This window comes from Neopelma chrysocephalum, unplaced genomic scaffold (genome assembly GCF_003984885.1).
Source record: "Neopelma chrysocephalum unplaced genomic scaffold, ASM398488v2 Primary Assembly neopelma1_42, whole genome shotgun sequence".
NCBI classification, from domain to species: domain Eukaryota; kingdom Metazoa; phylum Chordata; class Aves; order Passeriformes; family Pipridae; genus Neopelma; species Neopelma chrysocephalum.
The window spans coordinates 15,751,395-15,770,979 of NW_020897700.1; the positions used below are offsets into that span (position 1 = coordinate 15,751,395).

Below are 19,585 nucleotides of genomic sequence, written 5' to 3' on the forward strand. Positions count from 1 at the left end.
GAGGTTACAGGAAGGCAGAGGAAAAAAACCCACCTACCTTGCAAGACAGAATATTTTATTGTCTCCAGTTGTTGACTCACACGTTACTTAAATCCAACCCTATCAGGTTGGATTAAGAGCTTACTGTGTTCTTGGTGAGTGGTGAACATCCCAAGCATGTAACAATTCTGCATTGAGCCTCATTATAGACTGCAACTTAAATTGTATACAAATGTTATCTGACATTTGCACTTACACACAGCATACCTGTGCAAATGGCTGCGAGTTACTGCTGCCCCTTGTTTCAGTTTGCAGGAATAATAACTGCTCTTGGGTAATGCTAGGTCCTGGAGACTGAACTGGAATGCTGTTTCTGAGAGATGCTATAGCCTGGCTATGGTGCCAAACACTCTCACACAGAGGAACTGCTATGCAGGTTCATTGTGAAAGTTTGCAAGACTGGCTGACAGGGTTTTTTCAAAGTGATGGGTCATGATCTTAGAGGAGTATTCTTCTGCTCTTCTGTAGGGACTGGTATTTCAAGTCCAGGCGTTAATTGATTCTGTAATTACATAAATGTGAATCAAAACTGATTAAAATGTGTGGATGACAAAGAATGGTGAACAGTAAGGATATGTAGCAGCTCTGGAATGTGATTTACTTGATAAGTCAAGCACATCTAAATATTTCAGAGGAGCAAATTCCAAATTACACTTAAGAGCAAGAAATATAAAACACATTCATAACAGTCTGGCAACAGTATTTCTAGAAGCATCAAGAGATCACAAAAGATGGATAATGACTATATTTTCCAGAGCAATGCTTAGAAAGAAGGATAATAGTTAGGAGCGAGGACATGATTATATCACTAAGGTGATGTTAAAAATAACAACCTGGACACACAGTTCTGGTATCTACAGGTAAAACAAGACTGTGAAAATTCAGAGACAAACCACAGGAGTGATTTGAGAAACAGAGGAAATGCCTTACTGGGGAGGACGTGATACAATCTGGTTAGATGGTGAAAAATACAATTGAAAAGCAATTTAACTACTGTGTTTATTACTTTCATAGATAGAAAATTATAGCAAGAACCAATGGCACAAAGTTGCCATCTCCCTGGACCTGCCAGTTACAGGTTTCAGTAGTTGAGATTTGCCAGAAGGCTGCAGCTGACAGAGCACAAGAGGCAGCAGTAACAGGATGGAGATTTGGAGGCAATGAACCAGACACTGTAGTTAGCAATAACTATCTGTAGCCATAATGCAGGTTTCAATAATGTAGTTTTTCAACAAAAATGAATGTTAAAAATCTAGAAACATATCACACTTTTCTTTAAGATTTTCATAAAACATGCAGCATTTATTAGAAACTGTGAGGAAAACAAATGAAATCATATGATCTGCAAATACAATTGTAATACCAGTAATTATTAGTGTCTTCTGGCAACCAGTGCTTTAGTGTAAAATAAACTGCCTTAGTCAGTATTTCACGTCAGCCACCAGAACCAGTTGATTATTATGCAATCCTAATCTTAGCAATTTATTACACTTTCCAAGTTTCCATGTTTTTTGACATAAAACCCCAAAAATTAATTCATTGCTTTCATAGGACTTACTTATTGCCATATCCAAAGGGACAATACAGACTGTTATTTCCCATAGATGAGCTTTACTTAAACTAAACTGGACTTTCAGGAAAAGATTATGTGATGGAAAACATTCCTTCCACACTTATTCGCCTATCTTACCACGTTTAAAATTGTGTCCATGTTAAAGAGGATGAAGGACAACTGATTGTGTAAGGTTTTGTTGTGTGTTGTGAAGACCCAAAACTGTTACCCATACGTTGCTCTCATTTTTTTCAGTTGCACAAAAACCTCTTCGTTTTCAGAACTACTCTATTGTCTCTCTCACTAAATATGGGGGAGAGAAATCAGTAAAGTCTTATTTAATAAAGGCCTAAAATATCAAAAATGTAATTGCCTAACACAGTTCTTTAAATGCACAAAAGTTATGAAGTAATGAGACAGGTTGTTTACTCACCATACATTCAGTAAAAAATACAAGGTTCTACATTTGAAAAGGTGGTGAGGTGGTGATAAAATGCAGCTCTATCTAGTCCTGCAGCAAAACAAAGTCTGTGGTTTTCAAATGCAAGTTCCTGTGTTGAGAGTTCCAGTACACACATTTTTTTTTCAGAAAAAAATAAATTTATAAAGCAGAGCTTACAGAATTCTCCAGGGATTTATTAAAGAAAGAGGATAAAAGCAATGATGTGGTCGCATTGTACACTAAGGATGTACATAAAATAACCAAAAAAACTAAAATAGCAACGGCTGTGAGAAAAACATGGATTCAAGTAATGAGTAAAGGTCCAAAAAAACCCCATGCATGCTACTGCAAATGATAATATAATCATTAAAATTGCATTGGTTTTTTTAAACCTCTTAAAGAATGGAATATACATTGCCAATCCTATCGAACTTTTAGTACTCTAGTGAGCTTTCCAATAACCAAGACACCAAGCTTTCACAAATACCTTTACTGGAATATTCCAGAAAGTGGTTCATGGGTTTGCATAATTTTGCGACAGTGTGTGTGTAGGCACAAGCTAGTGGGCTGAGAAGCAGTGAATAGAATGATGCACACAGGGAAAATCCGAAGCACTGAAAGCTCCTTGTGTTTTTAGGCTAATGGTTCAGTAAAATAAAGCTAAGTATAGCTGCAGCTGCAGGATGGGAGTGGGAGTTGACAAATCAGAGGATAATGGCCATCTTCAAAATCTGATTAAAGAGGTCACTTCCACCATAGAGAGTTCAGGCTGGCAGGGCATATGGATTCAGCAAGTCTTAAGTAGCAGTTCCCGCTAAAAACTGAACAATACAGGGATTTCAGCTTCCATTCACCTGCCATAGTCAAATATTTTTACTTCTTTTTAGAGGGAAGAAGAAGAAGAACACTGAATTTCAACCGGGATATACACAGAGAAGTAAAAGCTTGTACAAAAGACATGTGGAAGAGGAATCTGAATTACTGCCATATTTCAAGTAACATTTGAGTCATTCCTCATGTCATTAACACTTTGATTTTTGTTAGAAGCCTGATCTCATCTGCACTTTCAGTGGAGTACCTGTTTTGAGTATTATACCAGACTGTGTGTGAAGCAGCATGAAAATTCCGATGTGGTCTTAAAACACTGTAAAGTTCTCTAAAGGACTTACAGAGTAGATGAAATGGCATTTGAAGACTAAAGAGCAGCTGATATGACAGTATAAGATCTTTGTAAGATCTTATACTTTCTCAAACACTTTCACTGTTATTTTCTGCGCAACAGACAAACATTTAAAGTAGATTCAAAAACATTTGACTACTGCTTCTGTTCTGTACAACTCAAGTAGTAGATTTTGAGATTCTGCTTGCCATCAAGCTGTACCTTGAGAATGCACTCGGCCCAAAAGTTGTTGCTACATTAAGCAGTTACATATCCAAGTCCTCTGAAGCACATACCAGCAGAATTTACATGCTCTCCATTTCTTACTGCTCTCTCTGTAAGTAGTTTAACAGACAGAACTGCTGCAAACCGTACTAACAAATAATGCTTCTTCCTTAAAGAGATGAAGAGTAAGACACTATATCCTACATGGGTTTTATCACAGCTTTGTATTAAAAAGCACATGAAAAGTACAATTCACGCATCAAACCAAACCACATTTATTTCAGTCACAAGTGCAAATATAGCAACAAGTCAGTTCAGCAAATTACAACACATAGAGAAGAATGTAATGTAAATGCTAAGTACACTGACAGACCACCTTCAAAAGAGCAGCAAAAACTAGTTTATTCAAATAAAAACTTCTATTCTTTTTACCTGTAATCTAAAATAACATCATAAATCTAGATCAGGAATGTCTCTGCTAACTCATGTTTAACCAGATATTCTGTTATAAGCAGTTCACATTATCCAGTGTGCAAAAGACCTGTTCAAGCTTCCTAGTAACAGATGTTTTGGTTTTAAGCAATTTTTATTCAATATTTAAATAATACAGTGATTATACTAGTTAATATCTTCTGCTATTTCATATTACAAATTTAAGAATATATATTAAAAAAAACTAAGACCAACCTCAGTGTACCTGTACAATTCTACCTGGATCCAAAATGGGTAACATTATAGATAAAATTGATTTTTTTTTTTTAGTCAAAGAAAAAAAAAGATAGACACAAGTCATCTTGGGGGTTTTTTCCATCATCTTTAAATCTGTAGTTAAAATATATGCAGTACTTATGTATAAAATAGAAAACATTCCCATTAGAAAGATACTGCAGTTTAATTAGCTGTTTTCCTCTACAGCTTAGCCAAGGAACAAGATTTATGCTAAACAACCAATCACTATTTTGCTTTACAGAAAAGCAAAAGTTGACTTTTACACTGGAAATTTAGTTAGCCTTCTTCTTTGTTAGGAATTGTTTCTTCTTCTCTTTTTCTTGATAGGCAATGAATTGAGAGTCTGTACCAAAGATTCTGTCCCACCATGTGAAGGTTGAAGCATAGTTGCCAATAAAGTTCATGTGATGGAAATCATGAAAACGGGCCCCAGCGTAGAAAGGCACCAAATGAAGAGGGTTCAGCGGAACATCATAACCACTACAGAGGGGAGAAAAAAAAGAAAAGCAGCTATGGTAAGGATTTCCCCAAGACATAAACTACAAAATATAGACACTAACTTGTCATTTTTATAAAATAATTTTTTTTTTCGGTATTCTAAGGCCCTGAGGTAATCACTGTGATATTGGCTCAGTATGAAAACAAGATCCCTCCAATCCTAGCCAAATGATTCTGTAAACTATCACACAATGGCTTTGGCACTTGCTTTTCAGCTCAATTTACTAGGCAATACAAAAAAATTTAAGTAATTAATCTAAAAAATCACAGTGGCTGACTTCCCGCCAGCTTAGCAGTTTTATCTAAGAGTGACACTGAGAAGGAGGAACAAAAAGTAACACTATCTTTTAGTGACAAGCTATGGACATCAGCTCAGCAGCTCATCAGGGAGCATCTCAAATCAACTACAGTTATGCCTACTCTTATTTTCAGCTTACTGAAAGTTCTTCAAATATTTAAAATTCAAATATACAATAAAAGTATGATTAAAAGGAGAACAGTTTACTTTAGAAGGATTTCAACTCTTTTGCTTAGTAGTACTGGAAAGCAACCTACTACCACCTAGTGGGGAAAGCACAAGGTAATTTTTTATAAACGCCTCCTGTGGACAATGAACTAAAATGACAATTACCAGAGGAAATTCATGTTTTCCATCTCCTGCTTTATGTCACAACATATACTTTGATAAGTTTACAAGCAACATATAACTAAACAAGCAATGTTTTATATGATGAGTGTACTAGTAGTTTGTGTGCCACTAAAACACTTGACACTCAACTTGCAATAAGACACTATATGCTTCATAATATATTTACAAATACAAGGTCAAGTGTTAATACTAGCATTTCAAAAAAGAACTCTTAGTGACCCCTTCCTCTTGAACATAGGAAAGAAAGCTCATTCATTTGTAGACGAACTAAACTAAGCCTAGTGGGATTTACCCTAGCATTTTGGAGCCAAATTTGAAGTAAGTCAGTTTTACTACAGAGACATGAAGTCTTATCCTTTTTATCTACAATAAATAAACAAATAAACAGAAGAAATTTATGCATTTATTTTAAAGAGCATCAGTGGTCGTATAGCATAAAGTTTCTCTTGCCCAAGAAAATAATCTGACAAAATATTAAACAGAAAGAACTCTTGGCTGGAATATGACTTTATGTAATTGATTTTTGGTGTTCTAATATGCATAAGATCACTTGAGATAGACATCATAATGAGGCACCTAGCTTCTCAAACCCTCCTTGAGATGCTCTAGCTGATAGTCCACACCCTTTTAATCAGCAAAACCTGCTGTTAACGCTACCTCAAAACAGAAAACAGTGATAACTGTTCAGGTTGTGTCATTCTTTGTAAGACACATAAAAGCATTTCAGTGCAAAATAAACAGTACATCTCAGTGAAAGAGACAGGTAAGTTTGAGACAGACTCAGGGACAAGAGAAAAAGCAATCATTAAGAAGCAATGAGCATTTCACCTGTGTACATCAATGGTTTCCATCAAGCGACATATCACCCATGCCCATAGAAGAACCACATGGTTACAGAAAACAACAATTCCAATAAAAAAGCCAGTTCCAAGGATAAGTGTTTCCAGAGGATGAGCATATTCCGCTTGCATTCCAAATGGAGACTAGAAAGAGATAACACACAGAAACACTCACCATTTTCAACTTCATATACCTCCAAATCAGAATCACCATTTTGTGACACTCTCCCCTTCCCACTACTGCACAAGACTACAATAGGACACATGGAATGATGTTGTGGGCAAAGAAAATGGTATGACTGAGCAAAGGCTGTAACACATGTATTCAGATATTCACTGGGAAAACAGTATTCCAAGGTCAGAAGGATTATCATTCCATTAGTAATTCCAAACACTTCACTACTAGTTGAAAAGTTGAAAACTTTTATTTAGGCTTACCATTACCCCAGGTCAAAGCGTTATTTCAGGAATATTAAAGTGTTTGGCAAGGTCCTATCAGTTTTGCTATACATCCAGTCTTGGAAGCAGAAGAAAGAAGGAAGCCAAAATATTCTCAGAAGCAGGACTCATTTAGAAATTTATTATAAAAATTAAAAATCTCTCACCTTTGATCATTTTTTAAAAATAAATTCATATCACTCAAATGTTATTTTGAGATTGATATAAAACATTTTTCTCTCCTTTACATATATACATATATATATACACATACACACACCAGTCATTCCTACATTTGATTTACCAGAAAAAGACACTCCACAGAATTTTCAGAAGTAGAACACAGAAAACAATTTAAAAAATTTTAACCTAATGCTGAAGGTTATAAATAAAATAATCAGAAAAAAAATAAAGTCCACTTTGTCTGAAGGGATATTTTAAAATCATCCCTTTTTACTGTCAAGAAAAGTTTTTAGTGAAACAGCCATTAGCCGACAGATCACTTCTGTGAGAACTGCTAACCTCTCTCAAGAATAACGGCCAAAAGCTGCTCCAGCTAGAGACCTGAGGGGCTGCCAAGAGCAAGAGGAATAGAGCAGCTGCTGCAGCAGATGTCTGTACAGATGCATGCATCCATCAATACCAAGCTCCTCTATTATTGGCAGCATGTATAAACCATCCCTGACCCAGCAGCTTGCAGTTTACTTTGGCACAGTATAGGTTATACACTGAAACACAGCAGTGCACAAACGCAGTAGCACTGACCCCTGTGATCCAGAGGCAGTGCCATCTAAACAAACACAGGATATTAACTGTAAGGTGCAGGTACTGCTGACCCTACCTGTCTCACAACAGTGTCTCCTCCAGCGAAGCGTGGCTCATTACCTGGTGCTCAATGCCAGCTCCAACACCACTAAATTGCAGAACCACCCAAAATGTCTGTGCTACACTGTGCTGTTGATGCAGTATTGCACCAAGGGCTGTACTGCTCCAGAGGCCCACACCCGAAGTATAATCCTTCCCTGAATCATACATATGATGCACACGCCCTGGTTGTGCAAGAGCTGCCTGTCTGATCATGTTTCGGGGATTCATATGCTCTAGATAACAGCACAGGTGGTAGGGAACTGACAAACCACCAAAACCAGAAACTTACTATTTCCCTTCTCCTGACAATGAGACCCATATGGACACTTTTTTAAAAGACTTCTTTGCCTTGCTCCACAGATATGATCAAACTTCAGCAAGAGTGCGATCTTTCATTCCCATGAAATGAAATAAAATTAGTGGAAATGTTTTCAGAAAGAAAATAGATGACTGTTCTTGACAAAGAAGTCAAGAAAAGACATATATCCAGCTGTTAGAGGGATGTAAATTTCTTAGGTCTTTCAAATAACATGTTTAAATAGGTTGCATGAAACATACACCATAAACTATTATTAATGAGAAAAAATCAAGGAATACGTACAACAAACTCATGGTGAACCTTATGGATATACTTGTAAATTCTCTTGTGATGCAACAATCTATGCAGGAAATAGTGCCAGGCATCCTCAATCACTGCACATCCAAAACACTGGGCAACCAGAACATACCTTTAAAAAACAGAAAAGCTATTATTTGTAAAATACTCTAGCAGGTGCACAATCCTGGAAAAGAAAATCCTAGTTTATATGCTAATAACGGTCAGAAATGATTATACCTTTTACTGACTGAACAAGAGTGCACTGACACTACTTTAACATGCTAAAAATACCAACTATGAGGTAAAAAGGCTATTGTGCTTATCAACTCATCTGTTGATACGCTGAAGTGAGTTAGCACACAGTGTAATAAGCTGTCATTTCAATATTACACATGCAGTCTATAGTCTAAACACAGACTGTGTGAGACCTTGATATAAAAATACAGAGCTGCATCAGCTCTCTAAACCAGGGAACAAATGGCTTTCCAAGAAAGATGACCTTCTGTGGTAAAGAACTGATATCAGAGTGCAGAGTGGGGGAGTCAGGGGCACTAACAGGTAATTCAGTTTTGTTTATAAGTGTATCAGTTTAGTGCAAGAAAAGAAGACTGTGAAGCAGGTGGTACATTCTCTCCTCTGAGGAACACCCTACTGCTATGATATAAAATAAGGTGAAGGAAAGAAACACTTAGAAGGAATAAAAAATACTGGATAAATAAAACCCCCAGAAGTCCAACATTTAAACCACACCACCATGAATCTTGCTTCACTTCTATAAACTCCTCCTAATCCCCCTTCTTCTGAGAATTAGAACAATTTGGGGCCATTTAAAAAAAAAAATCTAGAAAATTCTAATTAGCTCTTATAGCAGTTAATCATCAACAGAAGCTTGACTAACAAACAGTTTACGTTGCCAAGAAATTCTTGTGTATTAGACATTAATTGTAATATTCTGCCTCCAACTGTATGTAACTCAGGACTACCATATCAGAAAAATCTACATACCATCTAGGCATCTCTTCCCACTCATATGGGATGTTAAAATACTCTGTGAAGTAATAGGTACCACAAATCAGAGGAAGCTGAATGAAGAAGTGATTGAAGAGGAGTGTTTTGAAACACTTCCACTGTTTTTCCCAAGTTTCTGGTTTATCCTAAAAAGAAGCAAAAAGAATCACTTGTGTTACATGTTTCTATTACACATAACTGAAGCGCTGCAAAAATTCACTTGGAGTCAGTTTCATTTCACCTTGGAAGACAGACAGTACCTCTTCCAATAACGCAAATTAACTCGGGCAACACAAATGACAAAGGACTGGATTCAGTTTCATCAAAACCTCTCATTTTTCTAAGCTAGTGTTTTAATATAAGTTGTTTTCACCAGTCACCCCAAACTGTTTTTGTTATTTCAGTGTTTATAGTTAGCAGGAACACTTCATACTCAACAGTTTAACACAATCCAAGTTTCCTTTTCTTCTTCACATCACAGAATGCATTTCCATTGCTAAAATAATATGAAGAAAACCTGAAGAATAAATAAATGGTCTTGAAAACGTCCAGTTTTTGCAGGAGACATTTTACCAACCCTGTAATAATTTCAGAAGTTGGTGTTATTAATTTCCAATTCAGATTACAATGAACTGGGGGCAAACCTTTAGATTCTCACACACACTTTAATTTTACTCTGTCATTTCCAGGATGACTGACAGATAAAATGGGGCCATATACATTGGAAGCTAGGATACTGCTTATATGCTCTACTTGATGTGTTCAAAGACAAATCAGGAAGTGTATAGTTCACAACTTTTTCTTACCTGCTGAATTTTATACTTTTGCATGTATGGTATAAACTGAAAGACAAATCCAGGTACACAGAGCAAAAAGTATGAAACTTCATGAACTATAAGTGATCCCCAAGTTGCAATCTGGAACTTCGTGTAGTTATCCAGCATGTAATTCCAGGCATTTTTAAATGGCTGCTGCAGGGGATTGTCAGGCAAGAAAGAGTCTATATATTCCACTGCCAGATAAGCAGAGTTCAAGATATTAACACTGTCGTTCATTGCCATCCTTCAAGCATAAAACATCACAATTACAGTTCTTCTAAGGTTGTAAGTAACCTGCAATTTAGAGAAAAAATTACCAGCAGTTAATCTTCAGAGAAAAAATCACTACCTGTCATAGCTGTTCCATAGTTTTAAAGTAAAAAGTGGGAAACGAGGGGAAATATAGATTCTCTTTCTATGGAATAGTCTGAAAGAACAAAGCTTTAGGTTAGTTTGAGAGACAATCAGTTCAAGTTTTGACGTTATGTCAAGGGAGCAAAAGGACAAAGAAGTATTAATTATTAGCCAAATTTATTTAAATGTTTTTGTGGGATAATTGTATTCTATACTAAAAGAGCAGATAAAGGTTCATATGAGATTTAATAGATGAATTAACTGTGATCTCTTGATTATCCAGTCCCATTCTTCTCATAGCTGTGAGACAAAATCCACGCAAATTACATTAACACTACAACTGGCTTGAGGCAATTCACCTTTCTCTAAGTAATGGACTTTTCATCATAGCTCCCAAAAGCATAGAGGCTGCATTCCTGCAGGTGCCCTGAACTTGTGCCATTTTCACAGACTAGGCTGCTTGTTGGTTTGGGTTGGAAGGTACCTTTAAAGGTTATTTGTAGCCCAACCCTCTTGGGATGGGCAGGGACATTTTTCACTAGATCAGGTTGCTCAAAGCCTCATCCAACCTGGCATTCAAACACTTCCAGGAATGGAGCATCCACAACTTCTTTTGGCAACTTGTTCTAGTGCCTCAGCACTCTCACTGTGAAAAATGTCATCCTTATGCTCAACTTAAACCTAACCATTTTTAGTTTAAAATCGTTGCCCTGTGCCCTGTTGCTACAAGCCTTGGCAAAAAGCTCCGTGTACTAAAAGGCTACACTACAGTGTCCCTGGAGCCTCCTCTTCTCCAGGCTGCTCAACCCCAACTCTCCCAGCTTCTCTCCATAGGTGATGTCTCCTCTGACCATTTTCGGGGCCCTCCTCTGGACCACCTCCAACAGGTCCATCCTCCAGTCTCAAACATCCTTGCAACTTACAGGACATGGGTCAGTCCCCAGCTGTTAGGCTTAGCCTGGGTCCAGCATAAATCACAGAATCAATCAGGCTGGAAAAGACCTCTTAGATCATCGAGTCCAACCTATGATCAAACACTTCCTTGTCAACTAGACCATAGCACTGAGTGCCACATCCGGTCTTTCCTTAAACAGCCCCAGGGACGGTGACTTCACCACCTCCCTGGGCAGCCCATTCCAATGCCTAATCACCCGAACATACCAAGTAACATACTAAGCCAGCATCCAGCAACATTATTAATTTTTTCGTTTCTCAGCAACAGCATCACGATGCTGCCATGTCTTACTACCAGCAGAAGCATTCCAGCAGACGCCAAGGCAGCTCGCAACCCGAGGTCCTGAGCCGGCGGCAAACACGGCAACGTACTCCCTCCCCCCGACCCCCGCACAAGATTCTTGCCAGCCGAGGGTCCAGCGGCCAGGCCGCACCGGGACCAGGCTCGTCCGTCTCGCCGCGCCCTGCGAGGGAACGGACAGACGCGGGCACACGCCTCCCACGCGCGCGGAGCGCCGAGGGGAGACGCCCGCCCGGCGGCACCCGCGTTCAGTCGGGGGCGATCACGGTAGGAGCTGCGCAGCCCGCCTGGCACCCCCACCCCGGTCCCCCTGGGCAGAGCCGCGCCCGCCGCCCTGGCCCCTCACCTGGTGACGGTGACGGCTGCGGCAGCACCGGCGGCAGCAGCGCCCTAGCAGCAATAACACCCGCCGGGCCCGCCCGCTCCGCCGCCGCGCCGCCCATTGGCCGCGCGGCACCGCCCGGTGCGGCGCTCATTGGCCGGCTGGGGACGGCAGCGTAGGGTCAGGCGGGCGGGGGGCGGGGCCAGAGCTGCGGCTCCCGCGCCGCGATTGGCTGGAGGGGTGGAGTGAGGATAGTGAGACCGCGGCGCGCGGCCAATGGGGCGGGGGCAGGCGGGTGACGCACACGACGCGATGGGGCGGTCCCGCCGGTGGGGCCGGTGGCGGGAGCGGCCCTGAGCTGGAGCCGCGGGACGGGGGGAGGCGGCGGTCGGGACCCGCTGCCCGCCAGTTCCCGGAGCTGCACTTAAAGCGCTCGCTTGCAGGAGCGGCGCGGGTGCTGCCGGACGCGTTGTCATCCCTCCAGGTTCGTGCGCCCGCTTCCTGCTCCAGCGCTGATGAGAACGCTGAGGTACCAAGGCGACGGTGTCGTCATGGCAGCAACGGCCCCGACCGCCCCATTCCCCGAGGTTGTGTCATGCGGGTAAAATCCTGCAATTCAAACATGAGGTTTCCAGTCCAATCCCGTACCGCGCCGCAGCCAGCACGGCACAAGGCAGTCACAAACCTCGCTGAAGCGCCTTCGTGCCTCAGCCCTTTCACCCGTGTCAGCTCAAACGCTTTCACGGGGACTGAGCGGTGGCCGGACATCGAAAGCTTTCAGAAACAGGCCTGCAGCAAACCAATGATGTTGACATGACTGCTTCCTAAACCTTTTTTTTTTTTTGCATTCAAATCTTTAGAACACCAGCCCCCCCTCCTACCCCCAATTTTTTTTTTCCTTCTGATGTCTTGTATCAAGACTTGTATTGAGAAACACAAGTTTTAAGCGACCTGTTGGCATTAGGAAACAATGTACAAACTTTTATTTGAAGAAAATGTCCCAAATATGACAGTAACTTTGGTCATGTTAAAAGGAGGCCATCCAAGAACAAATAAAAATGAGCTGCTTTACAAGCATGGCCACATACAGTATATTCAGATACTGGCTAATAGAAGCTGAGGTTACACGCATAAAGAGGCCTTAGTACCATGCAAGTTCAACGCATTTGCATACATTCACTATAAATTTTCAGTTATTCTCATGCCAAATCACCTTTTGGATAAAAAGGTAAAAAAGAAGTAACATCTAAATGTGACCAAAATTGAACAGGAAAAAAAATAAATACAGACAACATTTTTATTAGAAAGATCTTGAAATTACACCTGTTCAGGAAGTGTTATACCATCTCTGATCTCCTTCAGTGGGAATTAGTAGTGTTAAGCATTGTTACATATCAAAAAATACAGCTCTGTTTTACAACATAGTACTGACATATTCAAAGTACTGTGCCAAATTATAAATAGTAAAATCAGGTTTTGAAGAGTTTCAATGGAGAGCAACAAACATATGCACATAGTATAGTTAGGTAACAAAAGTTTTATAAAAGGAAACAAATTTACCCCATGCCAGCTTGAATTACTGAGGTGGGATTTAATACCTACGATGAAGACTGACAGTTCATTTCCTTAAATATATTTATTAGTCTCTGGAAAAAAATAAGACAAAAATTTACTTTCACCAGAATACACACCGTTCTTCACTGACAATCCGTTTCTCAGTCATGACTGACGTAAGTCGGTCCTTATGAAAGGTGGCTTTTTTTTTTTTGAAGATCTTGCAATTAAAAAAATGGTCCACAAGACTTCAAAAATTCAATCAGCTTCTGCTCAGCTGCAGAATAATCCTACGCATTGCTTCTACCTAGAGTAATCTTCATCATCTGTCATCTGTAATTGTAGACAGTCACATCTTCCACTGTGACTCAAGGTGCAGCTACAAGTAGAGAAGTGCTTAGATACTCAGTCACTTCAAATACACTTGCTGAAGACTGCTCCTAGTGCATAATCAAGTTGAAAATCCCATTAGTGATCATAATGGTTTGTCAATAACTGTAACACCTAGAGTGGGGTGAAAAAGGCATAAATCTTTAGGTAGTATTTTTTAATCATGAAAATATATATACATATGTATATATAATTTTAATATATTATGTTGCAATTAGCATTTAGCTGTACACCAGCATCAATGTACATATTTCCCCCTAATATCTCTCTGACACAAAGCTGTCTGAATCAGTGCAAAATTCTGAAAGTTTCTGTGACTTGAAAAAACTTGCCATTAATCAAGTTAATTTATTTTTGTCATCAGTGAGATATATCCTTAACATTCACTTAGATAACTCAGTTAAGAAACTGCAATTATTGAAGGAAAAGATTCCTGAAACAGCTCGTTTTCTAAATACTAAATCCCAAAGAACTTCCAAATTGGACCCCTAGATCGAGACAAATTTCTTGTTAAAAGAACTGGTCATAACAGAATCATCTTTCTGTCTCACCACCTTTGTGCTAAATTCCTCCTGAGTACAGTTTAATATCATTTTTTTCTTGCAGTGGATAATTGTTTGAAGTCATTCAAAATGTACCATCAGATTCTTCCTATCCATTTTAGTATCTTAGGTTTTACCTTAGACAAGACTCTGGATGCTTTGTTGAATTTCTTGTCCTAGCTGTTATACTGTAAAAAGTCTATTAAAAAAAATATCTATATGCATTACCTGCATAGCTCCTTCCTGTACTCATACAAGATGACACAACTGTCCATTTATCAGTTGTTGGATTATAATACTCCACTGTTGATAAATTACAGGAACCATCATCTCCTCCAACTACATACAACAGACCATTTACAGCACAAACACCTAAAAAAGGACAGGAAACCAGTATGAAAAATAGCAACGGACTTCTTCACCCCCCAAAAAGCACGGGTTTTATTCTGCCACATCATGAAAGCAGCAGAAATCCAGGAACATTCACACCCAGTGCCATTCACGCCAAATGACACTAGCAAAATTTTAAAGTCATTGTTGCACATACCTGCATTCCTCCTGCACATGTTCATGTCTGCAACCTGCTTCCACGTACTGGCAATGGGGTCAAACACTTCAACACTTTTTCTTACCAAAGGACCATCATGACCACCTACTGCATACAATAAATTGTTTAACACACCGACACCTGCAAACATATGAAAATACACAGAATCAACCAGAGAATAGTTTGAATGATACAAAGGAGAAACAACAAATATTATGTCCACTAACATAGATCGATCATTAAGTCAATGCTAGAAACTCTTTCAGAAAACATTTGGGTCAGGATGCATTAAAGCAAAGAGACAGTAACTATAGCAGGACACTGATAAATATAATATAGCAGGACACTGATAAAGTGTCTTGCGTGCCCATCTACCATATTGCAGCATACAAAGACCAGAGCTGTTCTGCAACAGAAGGTTTAGAAAATTTTGGACGAAAAATGATGTGCAGGAAAATGAGGATTGCTGAAATTTAGGACTAATTAGAAGTGACAGTAAATGAGACAGTGTGCTCAGCCAGCATAACGGAAATCTGACAAGATGATAAAGTGTAAGTGAATTTTTAGAAAGTAAAAACTGTGCAGTACAGAGGATAAAAGCTGAATGGATAGACATTATACAATAGGGATGTTTCCACTGAAGTGTTGGAATAGCTTGTAAACATATATACAAAACAGAAGGAAACAGTTAAGAGTGAATACCTTCTCTGGGATTTGGAGGAGAATACCAAGCATCTTTGAAACAAACTTCAGTTATCAAAATATCCAAAAGGATATCAAAGCATGTCCTTTAATCCTAAGGTCTCCTTTACTTTACAACAAAAGTTCATAAACCCGTGGGCTTGGAACGAAGGAGTGAATAAAGCTAGTTCTATCTACTTGCTAATTGGGCTGCACATACTGAAAAGATGGTAATGGGGGAAGCAGAAAGAAAGGCCTGTTTATTTATTCCTCATTTTATAATGCATTATTAGAACCCAAAAATAATAAATTTAAGAAATGTAGAGGGGTTTTGGATTAAAACTTTTGTGTGATGGACCATAAAGACAACCAAAAAGCACCACTATGGAAATATATTGGAAAATCTAATATATGTCACATTGGAGATTATGAAACTCAAAGCTGAGATACAGATTTGCAAATATAGTTCATAAAAGATTCCATGGAAAGGGCACAGCTTAAAAATCTTTTTTAAAGGGAAATAACAAATATGAATGCACAAGATCAGTTAAGTTCTTTGGAGGAAAAAAATACTCATTTAAATAAAGAGAACCCTGAGACCTTAATAACCAGCTAAAGTATCTTTGAAAACATATCACTAATATTGTATATAAGAGGCATTCCTATATGGGGAGAGAAACAACTCCTGCTGAAATGCCTAAATTTTCTTATTAAAAAGATTGATTTTAATAATTAAAGGAAGAGAGAAAGGAAACATGGAAGTTAACTGGTAATGTAAATCTGAAAAAGAGCTTTTTGATAGAACACTTTTATAAATCATCCTATCTAATGCTTTATCAGTGATACTCACTGCTAACATTTCCCCATATCCTTTCCAGTTCATTTAATTCCTCTTTTATTGCTATTATTTCCAGCTGTCATGTCACAGTATAGTATGACAACTTTTCTTTCTCCCACTCTGATCACACATTATTAGACAGGATAATACAACGCTCAGCTTTTGTAGAATCAAACATTACAGAGCTAGAAGGAGGGCTACGATTTTCAGTTTAAATATGTGATGCGATATAAATCCCCCCCCCCATGCTTTTGCTATAGTTACCAACCTTCCTATTCAGTGTGTAGAGCTTTCCCTCTGCCACATTGCCTTTTTTTTTCATAGTTCCTTATTGTTAATAATGTCCTCCACTCCTCCTTGGTGCTTCATTTTCCCTTAATCCCACACCCAGTTTCCAGGTCCTACCTTATTTCTTGCTTCCGTCTGTATCCTCTTGTTGCCGTCTTCTGAGTTCTCCTTTCTTTGTTACATTTCTTTCCTCCCCATTTTTCAGGACCCTGTCTTATATCTCTCAGCCCTCCCAAATGGCCTATATCTGGATCTGAAGTTCCTCATCCCAATATGTTGCTGGAAACAGATCTGTCCCCGTATTGATCAACTGAGAAGCAGTTGGTACTAAAGAAGAGTAACTGAGGGTTAACCTCTGAAAAGTTGCTTTTGAATGAAGCTGAAGCAGTAGGAACAGAAGAGATGAGCTTAAGTTCCTTGAGATGACCAGAGATGCAAAACTTGAACACAGGAACAAAATTTTTTTTAGTTAGTCCCCATAACACCATCAGCACTGATCGCCAGTTGAGACAGTTCTGGTGGGTTTGGATATTTGGCCTCTACAGCCAAGCCCAATCAACAGTCACGATTTTCACATTACCACCCACTCCTCTGCCACGCAAAAACATAATTTTCCATATATTTAACGAAGTGGCACAGAAGAATGTTCATTACTTTACTCCGTTATATGAATCTGAAATAACTGACTATATTTACTTTTCCTTTCCTTTTTTTTTTTTTTCAATCAGAAGACAAGGTAAAAGGCAGAAGAGAGCTGAGTAACCAAACACAGTCCTGAACTCAGGGACAAGGGGAGAGAGGAGAGGGACAGAAAGATCCCAGTAGTCAGTGTATCTAAAGAACTAAAAATTTCAGAGTTGTAGAAGAAATTCAACATTAAAAAAAATTCTGAAAATATCTACTGTATAAAATAGGCTACAAGCACAATAACAGTTTGCAAAAACAGAGTATCAAAAAATAAACCCCAGATGCTGAAACAAAATGTGTGTGCGGGCAGACTGCAAAATGAAGCTTTGTCACAACACACCAACACTCTTTGTCTTTATAATGATACTTGTAATTTGCCCATTTTATAAAAATATTTTCCTCAAAAATTGCCAGTATTACACAGGAGTATTTAACAATACCCTTACTGCAATTCTGTCCAGTTTTAAATCTAGATTTACTTCTAAGATGCACAGACGGAGTTAGTAGAAGTTTCACAAGACAACTATGTTTTCTTGAGGTACAGTGTATCATGTTTCCTTCATTAACATCATAGTTTTAGTTTAGAAACACAATCAAAACATGACTTCTAGTAATAAGAGAGATCAACTTGCTGATTTTGTAAGGGTTTAATGGAAGTAACACAAACTATCTTAATTTTAGTAATGAATTTAATACTTTGATAGATTTCTTTTGAAATTAGTTAAACTTAATTTAGACATCATTATACAGATAAAAGCTGTTCAGAGTTAACAAAGAATAATGGAAGGCAAGATGAAAAGTTGGGATAACTACTAATCATCTACTGAGCATACTAGAAGTCCATCCAGATTTATTTGTAGCAATATCTCTTCCAATTATGAAGCACATTAATGCAATCACCAGTAGATACTTGAAGGGTGTTGCTAAAAACCGCCTTTGAGTACTTGGCAAAAAAAGTGATTTAAACTACTAAAAAAATAAATGTAGAAAATAATATCATGGAATTTGACTTGAAAAAATCCTTGGGAACACATCTAGAGAAATAAAATAACTTCTGCGAGTTGAAAAAACCTGAAATACCAAAAGACAAATAGAGGACAGTGAACAGTAAATGAGATTCAAGTCCATAATATAAATAGATAATGAAAATGCTAAAGTCAATTTGGAGCTGTGGAAGCATCATTTCATTAAACAAAAGTGGAATACCACAGGCACTTTTGATGTCTTTAAAGAGAAATATACATACCCAGAATCACAAGAAGTAAAAAAAAATCCACACAAAAATAAAGAAGGGATTTTTAAGATTATACAGAAATAAATGGATATACCTTGGCTAAACAATAAGGAAGGATAACATGTAGTAGGCTGTACATGTACAGAGGATGTAAACACCAGGTGATGAGGAGAACTACTGAAGGTGAAATAAAGGGTACGTAAGTGGAAGTAATAGGATGGAACCAGTAATACAAACTTAAGAATGAACAAGGACAAAATTTCCTGAAGTGAATCAGAATGCAGAACAAGTCCTCCAAAGAGGTGGGAACCTAGTCACAGTCCACATGTAAAGTCAACCTTAAAAATCAGCCCTACACTAGCAAAGAGGTATCCTTGAAGAAAAGACATTTTTTCATCCTAGAAGTATAGATTTTGATACTTCAGTATTTAGGCGACAGTGATTGTTACAATCCATGAGTATTAGTCTGTATGTTAAAAAACATCAGAAGTCATGGAAAGAGGAGGAATATGAAAGTATGAAAAAGCAAAGAGAAATATTTACTATTAACAATAGTATTCAATACAGAATCTTACTCTGTAGGACAGTTTTGTTTTTATAACCTGCTTTATATCAGCCATTTAGGACTAGCACATTCCATTAGATTCACAAAATCTTACCTTTTATATTCTTAGAAACAGTTTAAACCCACAAATTTTCAGTTTTACAAGGATAGTTGATCCTTGTCCACTCACCTGCTCCACTCCGTCTAGTGCTCATTTCTGCAACATAGCTCCACTCATTTGTATTAGCATCATAGCATTCTACCGAACTAAGGCACTGACGTGATGCTCCATCGTAGCCACCAACAGCATACAGTTTACCTAAAAGGGTAACCAACACAAAGTGACAAATTTCTAATGCACACAGACTGTATTGGTACAAAGGCAGAGAAGAAGTCCTCGTTCTCTGAGTCAGCTACTAATCACTATCTGTCACCAGTCAATTACTGAGTTTCTACTCTGTAAACAGTTTAAGTTAGCACACCATAGT

The 19,585-nt window shown here is 38.4% G+C and overlaps 2 protein-coding genes across 5 annotated transcripts in view; both read right to left on the bottom strand.

The window, feature by feature from the left end:
- Positions 1 to 3,668: 3,668 nt before the first annotated feature.
- Positions 3,669 to 11,914, bottom strand: MSMO1 (methylsterol monooxygenase 1). 2 transcript variants are annotated; one of them, XM_027676771.1, is made up of 6 exons: positions 11,817 to 11,914; positions 9,850 to 10,155; positions 9,041 to 9,189; positions 8,039 to 8,165; positions 6,122 to 6,276; positions 3,669 to 4,626 (listed from the first exon to the last, which is right to left on the bottom strand). In XM_027676771.1, exons 2-6 carry the CDS (start codon positions 10,102 to 10,104, stop codon positions 4,419 to 4,421), a joined length of 894 nt encoding a protein of 297 aa, XP_027532572.1. In that variant the 5' UTR covers positions 10,105 to 10,155; positions 11,817 to 11,914; the 3' UTR covers positions 3,669 to 4,418. The 2 variants fall into 2 exon arrangements, with proteins under 2 accessions (XP_027532572.1, XP_027532574.1); XM_027676773.1 differs by having other exon boundaries at positions 9,850 to 10,158; positions 11,826 to 11,895.
- An 837-nt stretch (positions 11,915 to 12,751) lies between these two features.
- The window catches only part of KLHL2 (kelch like family member 2), a 57,454-nt gene continuing 50,620 nt past the window's right edge, over positions 12,752 to 19,585 (bottom strand). For all 3 annotated transcript variants that reach the window (XM_027676774.1, XM_027676775.1, XM_027676776.1), the window contains 4 exons: positions 19,288 to 19,416; positions 14,826 to 14,966; positions 14,507 to 14,650; positions 12,752 to 13,850 (listed from right to left, as the gene is read on the bottom strand). In XM_027676774.1, the coding sequence (XP_027532575.1) occupies positions 13,822 to 13,850; positions 14,507 to 14,650; positions 14,826 to 14,966; positions 19,288 to 19,416 (443 nt within the window). In that variant the 3' untranslated portion in view covers positions 12,752 to 13,821. The remainder of the gene's footprint in view (positions 13,851 to 14,506; positions 14,651 to 14,825; positions 14,967 to 19,287; positions 19,417 to 19,585) is intronic.

What these genes read in the sequence shown, in the direction of transcription:
- MSMO1 (XM_027676771.1), bottom strand. Translation starts at nt 10,104, where the DNA reads ATGGCAATGAACGACAGTGTTAATATCTTGAACTCTGCTTATCTGGCA. An exon ending in AAAAGTATAAAATTCAGCAG is followed by an intron (nt 9,190 to 9,849) that starts GTAAGAAAAAGT and finishes GCTTCTTTTTAG; the next exon opens with GATAAACCAGAAACTTGGGA. An exon ending in AGGTTCACCATGAGTTTGTT is followed by an intron (nt 6,277 to 8,038) that starts GTACGTATTCCT and finishes ATCTCTTTCTAG; the next exon opens with TCTCCATTTGGAATGCAAGC.